The sequence below is a fragment of the Psammomys obesus genome, unplaced genomic scaffold (assembly GCF_907164565.1).
Source record: "Psammomys obesus unplaced genomic scaffold, mPsaObe1.curated_primary_1811, whole genome shotgun sequence".
NCBI classification, from domain to species: domain Eukaryota; kingdom Metazoa; phylum Chordata; class Mammalia; order Rodentia; family Muridae; genus Psammomys; species Psammomys obesus.
Genome location: NW_026591086.1, coordinates 2,377,940 through 2,397,295, shown reverse-complemented (window position 1 = coordinate 2,397,295; position 19,356 = coordinate 2,377,940). Strand labels below are relative to the sequence as shown.

General features: G+C 48.2%; 1 protein-coding gene across 5 annotated transcripts in view; it reads left to right on the top strand.

Annotated features, from left to right (window-relative positions):
- The window catches only part of Msra (methionine sulfoxide reductase A), a 302,775-nt gene extending 290,549 nt beyond the window's left edge, over window positions 1-12,226 (top strand). For all 5 annotated transcript variants that reach the window (XM_055609788.1, XM_055609789.1, XM_055609787.1 and 2 more), the window contains one exon: window positions 11,509-12,226. In XM_055609788.1, coding sequence (XP_055465763.1) covers window positions 11,509-11,673 — 165 coding nt within the window. In that variant the 3' untranslated portion in view covers window positions 11,674-12,226. The remainder of the gene's footprint in view (window positions 1-11,508) is intronic.
- Window positions 12,227-19,356: the final 7,130 nt, after the last annotated feature.

The window sequence follows — 19,356 nt, the reverse complement described above, 5'->3', positions numbered from 1 at the left end:
CCCTCAATTCCAGCAGAGGCAGGTGGATTTCTGAGTTCAAGCCTAGTCTATTTTTACAGCCAGGGTTACACAGAGATACCCTTTCCTAACAAAAGGGAAGAAAGAGAGAAAGAAAGAAAGAAAGAAAGAAAGAAAGAAAGAAAGAAAAGAAAGAAAGAAAGACTGAGGTGGGGGAGCTTGAAAGATGCCTCAGCACAGGCCTGAGTTTGATCCCCAGAACCCACACTTTAAAATGCTGCACATGGTGGAAACATCTGTAACATCAGCACTGGAAAAGCAGGCAGGCAGGTGTCTCAGTCTCCCTGGCTAGCCTGCTTGGTAAGTTCCAGACTAATAAGAAAACCCTGTCTCTTAAAACAAACAAACAAACAAACAAACAAACAAACAGACAGACAGACAAAACCCAAAACAACAACAACAAAAAACCCAGTGGAGAGAGCCTGAAAAATAACACCCAAGGCTGTCCTCTGACCGCCACAGCATGTGCACACAGAGACACATATGCACCTATACGCACACAGGCAGCCACACACAAATATTTGAATAGACACCTGACCTAGAAAGGTATACAGAGGACAAGTAGTAAAACAAAAGTGTGACTGACATTGCTATTAAGAAAATGAAGACTAAACCTAACTTGGTGTTGGGTGTCTTCCGGTTAGAATGAATACATTAAAAATTCTGGTAATTCCCAGGGCTAGGATGGAGAGCCAAGATCACTCTCAACACCACAGGTGAGGACTCCAGCTAGCCCCACCAACTGGGAAAGCCACTGTGAAACTTTTTACCCAGGTAAATACACCTTAACATCACGTGGCTTAGCAGGCTCTAAGCCTACATTTCTAGCCAAGGTAAATACAACTTGTGTTCTCCAGTACTCGTGGCAGCATTAAAAATAATAATAATAATAATATCCCGAACTAGAGAGAAAGGAAATGGCAAGCAGCCCGAAGGCACAGACTCCTGACGAGGCACAGATTGGGTTCAGGAAACAATACCAGAAGTACCGTGCCTTGGCATGCTGTGTGCTTTTAAATAGAAGACATTCGAAGGTGTGGATACTGCCTCAGAAGCAAGGACTCTCTAACCTTCTTTTGTCCCCACCCCTGGCACCCAGGGAGGGGCTGTCTCTGAAGTTCCCTCACCAGAGGGAGGAAAGTTCTTGCAAAAGAAATGTCATTCTCTTAAGCCCCCTTCCTAGGAATCTCATCAAAGAGCAGGAAAGATTAGCCACTGGCAAAGAGACTCAAAGTCCCCAGCCCAGACAGACTTTGATCTGTTCTTCTGAGGGTGCCCGTGAGAGGTCACCCAAAGACTTTATCTCAGTCAGGAGTTAACTTTGTTCAAGGTACAATTTTGTTCCTCACCACGCTCTAACCTGCCTCCCCACAGGAGGGGAACTTTGTCCCAGGCCATTGTGTGTCCTTTGGGCCCTATCATTTCTCCTAAAAAAATCATTTACCAGCCCTCTAAAATACCCAACACCCAACTCCCAGCTCCATTTCCCTCTAGGAAGAGAGACCTTAAACTTTCACCTTCTTGCCCTTCTTTTGGGCTTCTGTCTTGCTTCTCTTCCATGAGCATGCATCCATCCTCTCCTGATGCAATGCTTGGTTTCAGTGGAAGGGCAACTTTCCCTTTGACTCTACAGCTCATGACCCCAAGTGAAGGAGAGAGCAGGAGAGATGGTAGAGCTGGAAACTACCTTAGCATGGACAACACCTGTGCTCCAACACACAAAGAGAAACTCTTGTCTCATGGCTTCTTAGCACGTAAGCAGGGGCCAGTCAGGGCCATATGGAGAGGACTCACACCTGAAGAGTATCAGCGAAATGAGCAATATGGACTCATTGTGGAGTGACCTGATTTTAGAGTACTTGTATTATACGTCAGTTATTTTTCTCGTTGCTGTGGCCACATGACCAAGAAGCAACTTAAAGAAGGAAGGGTTTGTTCTGGCTTGGAACTGGTTTATCCTCAGTTCCAGAGGATAGTACCCATGGTACACCATGATGGGGGAGAAAGTTGCAGCATTAGGAACAGGAGGTAGCTGATCACATTACATCCAAAATCAGGTAGAGCAACAGTCAACAGGAAGTGGGGCTGGGTGGGCCAAACTCAAGGCCCGCCCCCAGTGTCCTACTTTCTCCAATCAAGCTTCACTGTCTAACAGTTTCACAACAATCCCAAATGGTGTCTCCTTCTGGGAACCCAGTGTTCAAAGGTTTCACATTCAGACAACAGCACATGACTTCAAATGTCTACTTTTCAGAAGACATTTATGAGACAAAAAAAGCATTGAAGTAGAACTTGGTAAGTATGACTTTAACGATAAATGTGCTGGTATAAAACAACAGAAACCAAGTCAGAAGAGTTAAAGGGAAACATGGAAACAATATCTCATCAAAAAGGAATATCAATAAGGAGGAAGAAATTACAAAACAACCGAGCATGGTGGTGCACCTCTTTAACCCCAGTACTCAAGAGGCAGAGGCAGGCAGACCTCTGTAAGTTCAAGGCCAGCCTGGTCTACATAGCAAATTCTAGGACAGCAAAAGTTGCTAAATTAAGACCTTGTCTCAAAAGCAAAGAGAAAAAAAAAGTTGACACAAAGGACCAAATCAACATTTTGGAAGTAAGCAGGACCAGGTAAAACAAAGCTTCAACCTTAAATAAAGCTTCTGTAAAGGGAGAGGCTGAGTTGGCTGCAGAAAGGAATGAACTCAAAGATAAGTCAGCAGAGATTTTATAGTCCAGGAGACAAAAAAGGAGCAAGAATGGGCAAAAGGTGGTTATGTAAGTCTAAAAGTAGCCAGTTCTCCACTGTGACAAAGCACCTGAAAGGATCAAGTTAAAGTACTGCAGGTTTATTTTGGTTCATGGTTTCAGAGTTTTCAGTCATGTTTGGTTGTTCTGTTGTGTTAGGCTTCTGACAAATGGTGTCCAGGAAGCAAAATTATAAAGGAGGAATCTGATCATAATTGCCTTTTCCAGGGTACTCTGCCAATGACCTAAGTTCCTCTCAATAGGTCCCACCTTCTAAAGGTCCCACCAGGTCCATAACCCCCTACGATGGGGACCAGATCTTCACATAAGATCTTTTGGAGAATATTCAAGATGCAAACTATAGCAACGCTAGCTGCTGAAGTATAAGCTCTAAGGCTCTGGCAGTCATGAGTCAGAGAAGGTTTCAGAGGGTTTCTCCAGGTTTAACTGTCTCATTTCACACTCAGGGAAACAAAGGCCCAGATGGTAAGCAGCAATCAACCAAAGCATGTAACGACTAGACACAAGAGTCCATAAATGTTCTGTGACCCAAGACCCTCCTCACTTTATTGCTGAAAGTTCCGACACCCAGGGAAGTCCCCAAGGCCTGGGAACAACTGGCACAGTTGGCCACTCTGTACTGTACAAATTGGGCCCAGTCTCAGAGCTGCTGAGAGTCTAGCATGAGTCTAGCCCCTGGCTTTGCTGAACGCACTACCCTGAGCTCCAGCAGCTGCCATGTTGCTCTGAGTCCTTTTCTATTCAGTCTCTTGGGATGAAGGATCTTTCCTTTTAATGAAATCTGCATTTCATCCCCAAGGTGAAAACCAGTGTCCTTGGCTCTTCTTAAAAAACAAGAAGTGGTTTCCTTTGTGTAATGAATGTTAGGAACATGCAAAAACAGAGGTTGTTCTTCACTGACTGCAGATATGGAAAAGCAGATCATAACCCCTAAAGATACATAAAGCAGGAGGTGGGAAAAGGGAAGGAGGGAAGAAAGGAGGGAGGGAGAGGAAGAGAAAAGTAAAAGGAGATAGAGAGTGGGAGAGGGAGAGAAGGAGGAAGAGAGAAGAGAGAGGTTTCTCGTGCTACTGAAAGCCACAAAAGGAAACCTCACTTAAGGACAAAGTCGTTTGAATTTCTTGTGACAACCGGCAGATGTCAATGGCAAGATCAAATTCAGAGAGGTCCTCGATCCTTGATCCCATGGTGAGTGTGAGGGGTTAGAGGCAGGCTGTGCAGTCTGTGACACTCAGCCATCCAACTGTGAGCCTTGTCCTCTGGCACCGAGCAGGAGGTCACTAGTCAGGGCTTGGAACGTAGAGAAGGGACTTGGACCCTCTGATGCCTCAGGAGGATTTGGCATTTAGAAGATGTGGGGGAGATAGAAGCCTGAGACACACAAGAGGGCCACCCCGTTTCCTCAGGGTCACCACTTTAGTCCAGTTACTTACAGACCTGCCTGCAGACAAGCAAGGGAGCCCCAGAGGCACCCGCCACCCTTGCCTAAGTTCAGGTGGCCGCTTTGCTCCCGAAGCATGCTTCTTCCTGCCACTGTGTTATAGGGAAGTGGAGGAACCCAGGGCAGAGCTGGGTACTCGGATGGGCATGTCGAAGTAGACTGACAGATCTCCCCATCTCTGCTGCAGTCTCCTCCTGCTTCTAGCCTCTCAGGCCTTTTCTCCTGGGGCTCCTGAGCCAACCCATTTCCTGTTTATCCCTGCAATCACCAAGGGCTTGCTTTTCTCTCCCTCCAGACTTTCCCTAACACCACAATTACATGGTTACCCGCCCTCCTCCTTGCCTTTGATCATGGCATTCTCCTTATCCAGGGAGGCCCTTCATTCCATCAGGGATGCTCTTTGACCATCCAAGTTCAGTCCTACTTCTCCAACCTCGATGACCCTCCCCCACCTCCACACCTCCAAAAGATGTTCTTTGTCTTTCAGGAATTTGCAGCTTTCCCCCTGCCTCAAGGTAGATTATTTATGGTCATGGGACTGATGCACAGGTCATCCCAGAAGTGGGGCGGGGCCTTGGAGAATGCTGGACAGAGTTATGAACCTGCCCCAGCAAGCTCTCGGATCTCTGTTACAGGCAACACGCTGCCAGTCACTGTGGCAGAGGGAAAAGGGACAAAGCCGATGCTGCTTCATAGATTCCACCTGGAAACCAGAAGTTTGGCTCACAGTTCCTTGGTCAGTGCAGGTCTCATGGACAGCCTGAGTTCAGGAGCGGGGGGGGGGGGTGAAGGGTTTGGAAGACCCCTCTTACTCTGTGCCACACTCCTCCCCAAGGGCAGGGTTTCTCAGACTGTCACAGCCACGTGGGCCCCTTGCAGGTTCTTTGTCTGTGTGTATGCGTGCGTGTGTGTGTGCAGGTGTATTTGTGAAAGCTAGAGGACAGCCTTGAGTATCATTTCTTGGGTGCTGTCCACCTTGGGGTTTGAGGGTCTATCATTGGCCTGGAGCTCATCAAGCAGAGTTGGCTGGCCAGCCAGTAAGCCCCAGGGCTCCATCTGTCTCCGCCTCCTCAGTGCCTGCATCCAGAGTATGGGCCACTACACTGGCCTTTTTCATGTGGGTTCAGGGATCACACTCAGGTCCTCATGCTTATGTGGAGGGACTTTACCAACTGAGCCATCTCCCCAGTCCCCTGATGATCATTTTTAAACCCAAGTTCCAATTCAGCAGGCCTGGCAGAGGCCCAAATGTAGGTTTCTAACAAGCGGTGGCCATAGTCCACACACTGTGATGGGTCAGATCCTCACCAGCCAAGCGAACAGCTGTGGTCCTCTCATTCTCCCTTCTGGGCGGAGACAGAGCTCAGCCCACTGTATCTGCCGCTTTGCTTTGCAAGCCAACGGGTTAGAAGACCTTGGGAGGACAGAGGAGTAGTCATGAAAGCCATTTAGCTGTGTGGCAGAACTGCAGATTTGGGGAAGGGCACCACCCCAGAATTCAGCGTGTTCTCAGAAGCCAAGTCCTCCGATGAGGAGAGCTCATTTGCACAGGAAGGTCTTAGATTTAAGACAGAATTAGGTATAAACATGCCATCTCCCTTTCTGCTTGCCCTGTGGAGGGTTTGCAAGATAGAGAAGGGCCAGCACACTAGAACTCAGCCTTTCGGGGGCTATCAGGCGTCTCTGGTCATTGTCTGTGACCTTGGGGACCTGTCCTTGCATGTGCCATGGCAATTGCTGGACTCATGGGTACAGAGCCATCCTTCTGGTGTTCTCCCTGCTCCTACAAAGCAGTCATCCCCCTGTGGCTGGGCCACACTGGTAGACAAGCCTCCTCTCAAGCTGGTTGACCTTCCTGCTGTGTGCTGTCCTGTACCACAGACATGCAGATCCCCCTGCTCAGCTCAGAGTGGAAAATGGCTGCTTTTCTTGTTTCTAAGTAGTTTTGCTGAAAAGACATTTTAGCCACTTCAGAACATCCAGGCATTTTCCCCCTCCTTCGTGTGTGGCACATGCAGGAGTCCCCATATATGCAGTGCATATGTGTGGAGGCCTGAATTTGACATAGCGTGCCTTTTTCAACCACTGTCCACTCTATTCATCAAAATTATCTCCCAGTTCAATCCAGAACTTGCCACTCAGCTAGTTAGCCATTCTGCTCCAGGATCCTGTTTCTTCCTACCTAGTGCTAGCATTACATGTTCTGAGATTCTGAACTGTGGTCCATATGCCTGTGTGGCAAGTGCTTTATCCACTGGTCCTGTCTCCTCACCCTGCTTCACAGACATTTTGACATGTGGCATTCTGGCCATCTGGAAGCTTCCTGGAGACTGACGTCATTGGCGGGGGCACTGACAATGCTAAGTTTAAGTCTAACAAGGTGTGTCTCTGTCTGTGTTTGGGTGTGTCTGTTTGTGCGTCTCCATACTTCTTTCTGTGTGTCTATATGTCTCTCTGTGTCTCTCTTTGTGTGTCTCTTTGTGTGTGTGCCTGTCTCTGTGTGTCTGCCTGTGTGTGTCTCTACATGTGTGTAGGTCTTCCTGTGTGTGTGTCTATGTTTGTGTGTATGTCTGTGCATGTCTGTGTATGTCTCTGTCTCTCCATCTCTCTCTCCCTCTGTGTGTGTGTGTGTGTGTGTGTGTGTGTGTGTGTGTGTGAAAGACACACCATAGTACAGAATTCGGTGGAACTGGGTCTGAATGAAAATGAAGTGGTCTCTAAGCTCAGAAGCAGAAGGAAGATGGAAACAATCAGGCACTGCACCCGGTATAAGCTCTTGAGCCACTAGAGGGCAGACTGAGGAATCGACACCCTACCCCACCCACCCACCTCCCACTCCCATCCCCCGTCCTGCTGGAGCCTTTTCCTTTAAGGCGAGATCAGCACCCCCCCCCCCCGAAGTCCGACCCCAATTTCCTAAGGATCCCAAACTGAGTTTGTGTTCTAGAAAGCTGATTTCATACTGTTAAAATGTTTAAGTGAGCACTGGTTAAATACATGCATACACTTTACAAATAATGACATAAAAATCTAGCGCTTAAGCCTAAATTCCTTTAGTTGGTAGAGATGGGGTTTGGATCCAATTTAATGTTGCCTTCAGTAACGGAAGGGTGAGGAAGTTTGAGTCGCAGGTGCCCTCCCTCTTTCCTGGTGCATCTGCTTCTCTTCATAAGCGCTCAGACTGTGATGGGGATTAGGGTCATCTGTTCTGAAAACGCTTGTCAGTGATTGGCTGTGCCTGCACAGTTGAGGTCAGGGCTGGCTCTGGGGCCAGACATACTTCTAGCTGGGCCTGTGGCTGCTCCACATGGCCTGAGCTGAGGGGTCTCTGGCCTGCTTTCCCAGGGATGGAGGAGTGTACCAAGTATACTGGGCACTTGGGGGATGCCAGTGACTAACGGTGAGCTTATTAGAACGTTCACAATAACCATAATAGCCATATTTATCTGTTACTTTTATTAAAAGGATAGCTTTCCCAGGCAGACCTTGAAGGTCAGATGGGCCCACTGTGCCTCTGCTGGACACTTCCTTACATCTGCGATGCTCACAGGGGCAGCTGGGGCCGGGCCCATCTGTCTGGGCCCGAGGTCACTGCGGTCTGGAGGAACGCCCCTCTACATCTCACTGTTGCCTGCTCATGTACTCAGATGCAAAAGAGGGGAGCATGTGGAGGGTCATTCTGCTTCACGAGGGTGAGGGGTGAGCTGGCTTCCTTCCAGGGTGAAGACTTGGCAGGGCTGTACACTTCCTGTGCACATCCTCCTGTCACACCCTCAGGAGAGCAGTGAGCCTGGCATGGGACCCACTGGACAGACAGAAAAGAGCCCCCTCCCAATGGGACCTGCAAGAGAAGGAAGGCCCAGGAGGCTTCCTGGGTTACATCAGAAAAGGGAAGTAAGAGCTGTAACAAAGGTAGGGCCGAGCCCTTCCTTTAGGGGACCTAGAAATGTCCTGAGCCAGGTGTCACTTCAATTAGGGTTTTTAAGGTTGAATTCTTGCCCTTACATCATACACACACATGCAAACAACATCAGAAAGGGAAGAAAAGAGAGGGGAGGGGAGGAGAGAGAGAGAGAGAGAGAGAGAGAGAACACAAAACAGTTGAGATGGCAAGTCACTGTCTTGGAGTCAGCGAGATGGTAGATGGGAAGGGAGTGGGGGTGGTCCGGCCAGATGACACTCTCCTCCTGAAGAAATGGCCCTGGCAGAGGCCTGTGGCCCAAGGATAGCTGCACCTGATGAACCAGGCTGGGGCTGCCTGCAAGTTAGGAGCAGGGGTTAGTCCAGCACAGGAACCTGGCACATCTGAGCCAGCCTCGTCAGTCTTCCTGCCCAGGACCCATTTCGGTGCCAAGAGGTGGCCAGTAGGGCCTGAAGGTAGCACCAGTCTCCTAGGGTGGGTGGGGCTGCGGCAAAGGAGGTGGCCCGCAGTCTTCTCAGAATTGCTGCCTTTGGCTTCCAAGAGGTTTTATGAATGAAGTTTCTGCCATCTTGTGGCCAAGACTGGTACTACCTGAGTCCCAGTCCTGCTGTCTTCCCCTTGCTCCCCAGCACTGCCCAGCTGGTGTGCCCTAGGTGGGAAGGGTAGCCTGTGAGAACAGGAGGGTTCAGAGAGGCCTCTCCCCACAGCCCAGCCTCACGGAGATTTCAGAAGGCCCCTCGTGTGGGATGGCCACTCTTTCATACGAGGACCATCATTTGTGAAAAAGAGAATACACGAGTAGGCAGTGGAGGAGGAGGAGCCAGGCCCTGTCCAACTTCCCAAGAGCAGACCCACCCAAAGGAGGCCAAGAATAGACACCTGTGTGACCTGGGAAGGGGAGAAGGAAGCAGAGGACTCCCTTACTCCCTTGACTATAGTGTGGCAACATAGTTGAGGTCAAAACAGGAGTTCCTTTCCAAAGAGCATGAGGCCTGATAGGTTCAAGGTTCAAGCTAATCAGATGGCTCTGCAGTGAGAACACAGAGCTCTCTGAGGGCCAACGTGTGTGTGCTTCTCTAAGGTATGTGCCTTTCTGGGCAGTGACCAAGAAGGTGTGAATGTCACCCGCTCAGGCCTTTGACTCAAGTGTGTAGACACAGGCACAGAGCGCAGAGCTGTTGGAGTCATAGAGCTCTGACCCCCTTTGGTGGCCTTGGGCCAGGAATGTCAAACCCTTCTTTCTGCAAACTCTCTGCCACCTGGAGCAGAGAGTATAGTTGTGGCATGGGGTTGCCCTTTACTGGAATATCCCGTCCTCGCCACCACCCTGTTCCCCAGAACTAGCTGCACATCCAGATGCTGGTGACGAGTCGATGACACACCCATCCTCCCTGCAGGGAGGTTGCTCCTGGCTGATGTAGCCATGTCAGCAGCTGCCAGCCCAAGTCCTCATCCTCCTGAGGCTCCCCTTCTCTGAAAACTCAGGTACCACCATGGAGCAGAGAACTTTCAAGGTATTCCAGAGAAGGAGTTTGCAGAGGGGACTGGGCGTTCGCAGACTCCTTTGAAGGGCAGTCAGAGCTCAGAAAAGCACTAGATTCTAACATGTGGAGTCATCACCCAGCCACAAAAACTTACTGCCACAAGGCCTCAACTGCCCACAGCCCAGGAACAAAAACCCCTCACAGGTGACCAGGAGGAGATGTGACAGAGTCACAGGTGAGCCTCCTTGGAGGCGCCTGCACCTGTCCTAATGGCCAGGCCTTGGGAAGCTCGTCTTTTCTTTGTGTCAAGCCACCAGATTCTACTTTGGTTTCCCCCATGAATGGGATAGAAAGTGGGGCGGGCGCTGGCATTAGAACCTGGGTGGTGTGGTCTCCAGGTAACCTGCCTCTGTGGGCCCAGACCACCCAAGCCTGTCAGGGATCTGGGCGCATGATCTCACATGCACTTTTATATGGTTGGTGACAACACAAGGCTTTTTCCGGTGGCTGCCGTGAGCTGGAAATTAACACAAAAAAGTCTTTGCCCGAAAGTCTTTGCTGTGACTCACATCAGTCATTTTACTAGCATCTAGTAAACCCTCAGCAATTGGTAGTGTAAAGAATAAGTTTAAATGGATTTAGAATGATTTCTTGCTCTCGTTTCTAACACCAAAACCACAATGATAATGAAAACAAAACAAACAATAAACCTGGTTGCCTCTGCATTTCAAGGTCCATCTGCAGGCCTTGAGGCCTTGACAAGGACATTAATCTTCACTCTTTCCAGGCCCTCTTGGCCTTAATTCAGTGAATTTGCCTCTTTGTTAAGAGGGCTGAGCAGAGGAAGCCTGAAGTAGTGAGTGGGGCAGAGGTGGGATCCATTAACTGGCAGTTTTCACCTCAGATAGGCCAGCAGCCGCCTGGCCGGCACCTCATCAGAACCCAGGCTCCACTGCTCTAATGCCTTACGCTCGAATACTTCAGGGTAACTGGCAGCAAGATGGAATAGGAACACAGCTGAAATCCAAAAGGGAAAAAGGCAGGGCTGAGATCCACAGGGAGCAATGTCTGTTTCCTAATCTGTATCCTGCCCCAAATAGTTCTGCTCTCCTCCCCCACTTTATGTTGACGTGTTTCCTGCCTGTGGAAGCAGATGCCACCAAGACTCAAACTGGGTCACAGAGAGCCCTGATGGGCTGACACAGGCCCACAGGCCATGTCCTCCTCTGACTTGGATGTCCAGGTTCCAGGCCCAGAGCTCAGTGCATAGATTCCAAGAACCACAGAACATAAATGCTCTGCAAAGCAGGAGTGGGAGGGGCCTGTCCCTGAGCTGGGCACAGTGCCCCTGGCTTGCTTGTCTTTCTGGTGCTCTTTCCTCGTGGACAAGCAGGGAGCCCACGGGGCCCTGCTGCTACCCTGGAGGAGGTTTGGTACTGCCTTCCAAAAGCAGAACTCCTGTCAGCTACGGGGCAGCGAGCAGAACATAATTATACAAACAAACGTTGACTCATAGACTCTAAAGCAAGGAGATCAGGGTACTTTGCTGCCATGCCTGGCAGTCTAAGTTCAATCATTGGAATCCCTGTGGTAGAAAGAGAACACTAACTTTCCCAAGTGTACATGTACACACACACACACAGACACACATACAAATAAGTAAGTAAACAAACAAGCAAACAAATAAATGCATGGTCAGTTTCAAGACCCAATTCACCCAGGCAGATTGATAAGTACCCATCTAGAATTATACCAGGGAAGGGTAGAGCCAGCACATGACCTAAGCTATGTGTTCTCCTACTGGCCATACTCCTCCTGCGCTGGAGTCCTGTGTCCAACATTAGGTCCTGAGGTCTCTCCCTCTCTCTCCACAGGTTCTTTCGAAGCATGGCTTTGGCCCCATCACCACCGACATCCGAGAGGGACAAGTGTTCTACTATGCTGAAGACTACCACCAGCAATACCTAAGCAAGAACCCAGATGGCTACTGTGGCCTTGGGGGCACCGGGGTTTCCTGCCCAATGGGCATTAAAAAATAATTTCTCTCCATGGAGTTGGCCCTGGAGGTTCCAGCAAAACCATGGTTGCTGGATGGGAGCGGCACTGCTGTGATTCACGCCGGTCACCTTCTGAAGAGCACACACCACAAGGGCATTTATACAAATCTGGGTGTAATTGGGGTTTGATTTGCAGGAAGCATTACAAGCTGATACAACGTAATCTGTCTTCAGTGGATTTTTTGGGATCTAAGTGGAGATAACGAATGCTCTGTGTCCACCTGTCCAGGCTAGAAGAGATGTTGAAGGTTCTGAAACAGGGAGACAGCCAGGAGAACACAGGGTATTGGGACTCCTCTGTCTGTGCTGACATACCTCAGCCCCTCAGGTGCCCAATTCATTAATGTCTACAGGCTCCATGAATCATTTGCCGAAACGCTTTGCTCTGCTGACTCTAGGCGTGTGTGAAGGGTTTCTCTCCCTCCTCCATCCCTCTCTGTGCGGAGGAAAGACATGAGTGACCTTAATGAATTCTAACATTCTGCTTACAGCTATGAAAAAGATTGTTCTAATAAAAACCTACAGTTCAGTAACAGCAGCCGCCTGCTGTGTGTCTGTCTTTCCTTGTTCAGGAAGGATATTTGGAAGTATTGCAAAGCCACGGTAAGAGCGCAGGAGGAAAAACCAAAAGCAACATCAAACCCTCCTGATTTTTTTTTTTTTTTTGCCTAAATGGGAAATATGATTAAAAATTTTGGCAAGTGAGCACACCTCTGGCTCTCTGTGGCTTTAGTAACAAATAGTTGTACTCAAGGTGCCCGCCACATGTCATGTCAAGGACAGTTGTACTTGGAGCAGACACCTTCAGTCTTTGCCCTTGAAGAAAAAGGCTAATGAGTTCCTGATGCAGGATAGAGAGGTGCATAAGAAAGATGCTGGCTCTGAGGAACATGGAGCTGTGGGCAGGGTCATGTCAGCTAGGTGGGTCCACCACAGCCCCCATAAGGGGGCAAACTTAGAGTGGAATAGCCTATCACATGTAGCAGTCTTCCGGTTGAGTGTGTGCTAGGAACACCTAGGACCCCCCCACACACACACACACACAGGTCAGATGTAGCAGCCAGCTCCTTATTGTGTATGCTTCAGCTAATAGAAGAAAAGGGTTTCTTCTAGGCAGGAGGACCAGAAATACAAGTGGTCATGGCAGGAATGGAGAAGCTGAAGGGCAGTGGAACTTGAGCTTGCAAAGGGATGCTCTGTAGTGGGCTGTGCAAGGTGAGCAGAGCTGGCTCAGGGAAGATCATTGAGAAGTCCAAGAATGGATGGCACTAAGCAGTTCTGACTCCTTTCTCAATTTTAACTTGGGTATAAGTGAGCAGGGTGTTGTTGGCACATGAGGGCAGAGATCTGGGCTGGGGATGAATGGGTGTTTCTGGCTTTGTTGTGGAGATGTGGAAGAAGGCAGTTGAGCTGCAGATCTGCGGCTTGGAAGGAACGGGAAAATGGTAAATTTGAGAGTGATCTGCATGCAAATGCTGAGGAACCATTAGAGCTCATGTGGGAGAGACGGAAGGGAGAGAAGGCTGAGGAGTGAGGCCCCCTAGTGACGTCCAGAGATGTCTGATCAAAAGAGAATCGGAAGAGCTTGGGAAGTGACACTTGAGGTTGGCTGTGAAGGGAAGGTGTCCCCCAGGGAGAAGGCCCAGGGCCCTCAAGGCATTCCAAGAGAACACTGCTTGGGCCTTGCCCTAAGCCTTCCATGGGAGGAACTGAGATCTTTGCCATGCTGACTCTGCTCTGGGCACGAGAGTCTGGGTACTCTTAGAGTTGTAGACTGCTGGTAACAGACATGAGTCCCAGGAGGACCATTGGATAGAATCATAGACATTTTGGGTCTTGCTTGAGCTCTGTCTCATGGGACTTGGGGTATCTGACTCTCAAATCTGAGGCATTTCCCCACTCCCAGGAGACCCCAATCTATCCACCATAGCTCTACTCTGTAACATCTACTTTATGTACACATGTTTTCATGTCTTGAACAAGAAAACCCACCGGTCCAACTCAGTCTTCTTGACTTGACCTTCTGTCTATACCCTCATCCGTCTTGGCCTTCTCCTAAGACTATGCTTGTCCATAGGTGAATAAATGTTGACTTTGCATGCCCCAACCACTGCTTTTCTTGGATGCCGACATTCCAAGCCACTATCTACCTGTCCTCATCACCACAGGGCCCACAACACTTATCCTAACCCTCCCCAAAGCTGTGCAGCCTGCCTGTCCTGACTGGCTCATCTCTTCCTATAGAAACTGCAATAAAGTCACCCGTTGTCCATCCTTCCTCTGCCTCAGGACAGCCTGGTGCTTCTCCAGACAGGTCTCCATGCCTAATCTGCCTACCTCCGCTGGGATTCAAGGCGTTCATCACCACACCCACCTGAAAAGTTGTCGTTTTTTTTACTTTGTTAAGATTTGGTTTTATTTTATGTGTGTGTTTGCTTGAATGTATGCCTATCTTGAATGTATTCGAATGTACCAAGGCTTCTTTTGTGGACGTGAGTATCAGCTGCCATGGTGTGTCATGTTCACCAGAGAGTGATGGGTATTTTGTAGCTGCCGGTGGAATAATTTACAGAGTACAGTAGAGTCAGTGGATGGTGTGGCGCAGGCCTTCTCTCTCATAACCAGCGGTCTACCTGCCCGCTTCATCGGGTGAGAGAGACGTTGATATCTCCAGCTTCTATGGTGGGTGTGTTTGTTTCTTCATACAGTTTCAATGGTTTTGCTTTGTGGGTTTGGAGGTTCTGTCACTAGGTGCAGAAACATTTACGATTTTCACAGCCTCTTGAGGCAATGACCCTCTCAATCCCTAGCAGTGACGCCCTTCTATTAGACATCCTCTTGGTCGCATGTTAGCATGGCCCCCCTGCATTTATGTTGTTCACTGGTGCCGTGCTGGTCTTGGTTATCAGCCTCACCTGGAGTGGAGGCCATTAAGAAGCAAGCTTCTGAGCACCCGTGAGGGGTTTGCTTGGTTAGAAACGTTACATTTACCTACATAGCCAGCATTTCTCCCGTTCTTTATTCTTTGGTTGGCTCCTGTTTCTATCCCTCTGCTTGCATGATTCAGTCCTTCCTGGAGTGTACTGATAGATTCATTCTGCTTTTGCACATCTGGGGAAGTTTTCATTTCACTTTATCAGATACATTTTTGCCTCGTGTGATTTTTTTTTTTTTGTCAGTAATTTAAAGTTGTTTTTTCACGGTCTTTTCCTCTCCTCGGACACACATAGTTTCCAGGGGATATCTGCTGCCGTCCTTTCTCTGCTCCTCTGTAGGCGGCGGGCATCATTTTTCACTTATCTGTTGCTTTTAGCGTTCTCGATCAAGTAATTTGATCATACTGTGTAAAACTGCGCTGCTGTGAGAGAATCTGTTATTTAAAATAGGGCGGTTGCAGATTACGCATTTGCAGTTTCCCTGTGTTGGTTTGGTTTTTTGCTGTCATTTTGTTTGTTTTGTTAACTTGACTTAAGCCGGGAAGAGAGAGCCTCAGTTGAGAAAACATCTCAATCAAATTCGCCTGCAGGCAAGTTTGTAGGACATTTTAAACATTGATTGTTGATGTGGGAGGGCACAGCCCCACTGTGAGACGTGCCAACCCTGGGCCAGGTGGTCCTGGGTTGTATCAGAAAGCAGACTGAGCAAGCCATAGGCCAGTAAGCAGCATTCCTCCATAATCTCCTGCCTCCAGCTTCCTGCCCTGACTTCCCTTCGTGACGGAGTGTAGGCTATAGGCTGAAATAAACCCCTCCTACACACCCCAAGTTGCCTTTGGTCACAGTGTTTATCAGAGCAATAGAAAGCAAACTAGGACACAAGTCTTCAAAATCTGCCGTTGGTAGAACAGTTTTCACGAGACAAACCCACCCCTTCATCTCACCTCTTTCTCAGTAGCCAACTGGATAATCTATCCATCTTATCTGGGCCTTGATTAGGGCACTTGCCATGCTTGCCAGTGTTATTAGATAGTAGGGTTTCAGTCTCCTTTGTCCCAAATCAGAGGATGGATAGAGGCTCACATTTCCATGTGAATGCTTAAAACATGTGTTATGGGAACAGGCTGCTGTGGAAAGGAGCTGTACATTTCTCAGAAGGCTACAATTCTCTGCTCTGTTTAAAGAGTCAGTAAGTGTGCCATCAATCCTGTTTGAAGGCACACACCCAGGACCTGCCCTTAGCCCTTTGTCCCAGATGAAATTAATGACATTGGAATTCAGTCTCTATCATCTTGTGCTCAAATACCCCTAGCAGACTTGTAACAAGAAAGAATTAGGACACAGCTCAAACACAGAAGTGGAAAAAGAAATGGGCCGAAATCCACAGGGAGAGCTTTCTTCTTCTTCATCCGTCTCATGGCCCAGATAACTCAGCTCTGCTCCCTGGCTGTGTTTATGTGTTACCTTTCTTCCCCTTATCAACAGACTGGTGGTCCTAAACTAGGTCAGAGAGAGTGGTGATGGGTTAATATGGCCCTCTGACTCTGTCATTCTATGTCTTCATGCCTGCCTGCAGTCCCTAGCAGGATTTCTGTGCCATATCAGGGTGATCCCTGACCCCCAGGACCAATGGGCTCCTGGATTCATCTCTCCAGAACAAAATTCTCAGATCCCAAGCTGGAAGGAGTCAGGGAGTCCTTGACTGTTCTCACCTCTCACAGTCCCAGGTCCTTCTCATTACCCTACAGCACTAACAAACAATATCAGAAGAGTTATACATTTGTCACAGCAGCCAGAAAGACATACTGGTCTTCCAGAATGTCCATTACACGAGGGGCCTGTTTCAAACCGGAACCTACAAGTTCAGGTTTGGGGGTCAGGTCTTGGGACACAGATCAGTAGCAGAGTGCCTGTCTACCATGCATGAAATCTGAGATTTGATCCTCAGCACCAAATACAGGTCTGAAATGCCTGTAATCCCGGCACCCCAGAGGTTGAGGCAGGAGAATTTCTACAAGTTTGAGGCTAGTCTGTGCTACATAGTAGGTTCCAGGCAGAGGCACCACAGCATGAAACCATCTTAAGAAAAATAAAAAAGGCTAAAACAACAAATGAAAACCAGACAAGATCCAGGTCAAGGCTCCTAGGACAATTCAGACTGCAGAGCTGTAATGCAGAGAGGACAGGTTTTTCAGGCCAAACAAACCTTATTCCAAAAAAAAACAGCCATGAAGGGAAGTCAGTGGAGCAGTGGGTGGTAGAGTGGGGCCAGACTGCCCCAGACTGTTCCATTCCTCTCCAGAGCTCAGTGTTGCCTTTCCGGTCCCAGGTAAAGCTTGCAGCGCCACAATCCCCCTCCTTCCTTACCTGCTGTTAATACTTCAGGTACAAGCTTTCCTTCTCCTCAAGATGCTCAAGAGAACAGATAACACAGACTAAGTCTAGTGTTTGAGAGGGGCTGTTATACAAAAGACTCCCTCAGGAGTATGTAGCAAAAGTCCTGGTGAGCACAATGGACTCGAGGGTAGACCATTTTGCCTTTCTGTTGGAGTTTTAAAAACTAAGCCTGCGGGCTGGAAAGGCAGCTCAGTAGTTCCCGCTAGAACCCAGCGGTTCTCAACCTGTGGGTTGTGACCATTTGGGGGGGGTGTCACATACCAGTTATTTACATTATGATTCATAACAGTAGCAAAGTTACAGTTATGAGGTAGCAATGAAATAATTTTATGGTTGGAGGTCACTGCAACATGAGGAACTGTATTAAAGAGTCGCAGCATTAAAAAGGTTGAGAACCAGATTGATTTCCAAAGTGGTTGTACAAGTTTGCACTCCTACCAGCAATGGAGGAGGGTTCCCCTTTCTCCACATCCTCTCCAGCATGTGTTGTCACTTGAGTTATTGATCTTAGCCATTCTGATCGGTGTAAGATGGAATCTCAGAGTTGTTTTGATATGCGTTTCCCTGATGACTAAGGATGTTGAACATTTCTTTTAAGTGTTTCTCTGCAATTCAATATTCCTCTGTTGAGAATTCTGTACCCCATTTTTAAACTGGATTATTTGGTTTGTTGGTGTCTAACTTCTTGAGTTCTTTATATATTCTGGATATTAGCTCTCTGTCAGATGTAGGGTTGGTGAAGATCTTTTCCCAGTCTGTAGGCTGTCATTTTGTTTTGTTGACAGTGACCTTTGCTTTATAGAAGCTTTTCAGTTTCATGAGAAAATTGGGAATAGCACTATCTCAGGATCCAGCTGTGCCCTTCCTGGGCGTATACCCAAAAGATGCCCCACCATTCAATAAGGACATTTACTCAACTATGTTCATAGCAGCTTTATTTGTAATAGCCAGAATCTGGAAACAACCTCAATGGGAGAATGGATACAGAAATTGTGGTACATTTACACAATAATAACTACTCAGCAATTAAAAACAAGGAAATCATGAAATTTGCAGGCAAATGGATGGAACTAGAAAATATCATCCTGAGTGAGGTAACCCAGAAACAGAAAGACACACATGATATACACTCACTTATAAGTGGATATTAGCCGTATAATACAGGACAGCCATCTACAGACCTAAAGAAGCTGAACACTGAGGACCCTAGAGAGGATGTTTAAATCTCATTCCGAATGACAAACAGGATAGACACCAGAAGCAGTGGAAGAGAGGAAACAGGATGGGAACCTACTATAGAGGGTACTCTGAAAAGCTCCACCCAACAGGGTATTAAAGCAGATACTGAGACTCAAGACCAAACTTTGGGCAGAGCACAGAGAGTCTTATGGAAGAAGAGGGGGGTAAGGATAGAGGAACGTGAAGGGAACAAGATCCATGCAAGGAGACCAACAAAGCTAAAGGATCTGAGCCCAGGGGTTCCTGCAGAGACTGATGCACTAACCAAGGACCATTCATGGGGAGGACCTAGACCCCCTTGCTCAGATATGGCCAGTTGGCACTCAGTCTCCATGTGGATCTCTGAGTGAGGGGAGCAGGGGCTGCCTCTGTCATGAACTCGGTTGCCTGCTCTTTGATCACTTGCCTCTGATGATGCAGCCTTGCCAGGCCACAGAGGAAGAGGATCCAGGCAGTCCTGATGAGACTTGACAAACTATGGGCAGATGGCAAAGGTGGAAAACTCCCCATTTCAGTGGACTAGAGGAAAAGGATAGTGGAGAAGAGGGAGAGAGGGTAGGACTGGGGAGGAGTTGAGGGAGGGAGCTTCAGCCAGATATATAATGAATAAACTGTGGGAAAAAAGGTTGAGAACCACTGAACTAGGCCACTGGTTATGATCACTGTTTTCCAGAGAACTTGGGTTTGATTCCCAGCACTCACATGAGCTCACAGCAGTCTGTTATTCTAGTTCCAGGGCATTCAACATCCTCTTCTGGTTTCTAAAGGCACAGCCATACTCATGGTGTACAGACATACACACAGCTAAAACACTCATATATCCATACACATAAAAAAAAAACAAAACTAGGCATGATGATACACACCTATATAACCAGAACATCTGGCCTCAGTAATTTGCCAGCCCTGAATCTCAGCATGCTAATTGTGACCTCCAAAAGCCAATGCAGCCCTTACAGGGACTCAGGACCAGATAGCAACTATGTAAACAAAGGTGATTTATTAGCCAGTGTTCTCCAGAGAAACAGAACTGATAAAATGAGTGAGTGTGTGTGTGTGTGTGTGTGTGTGTGTGTGTGTGTGTGTGTGTGTG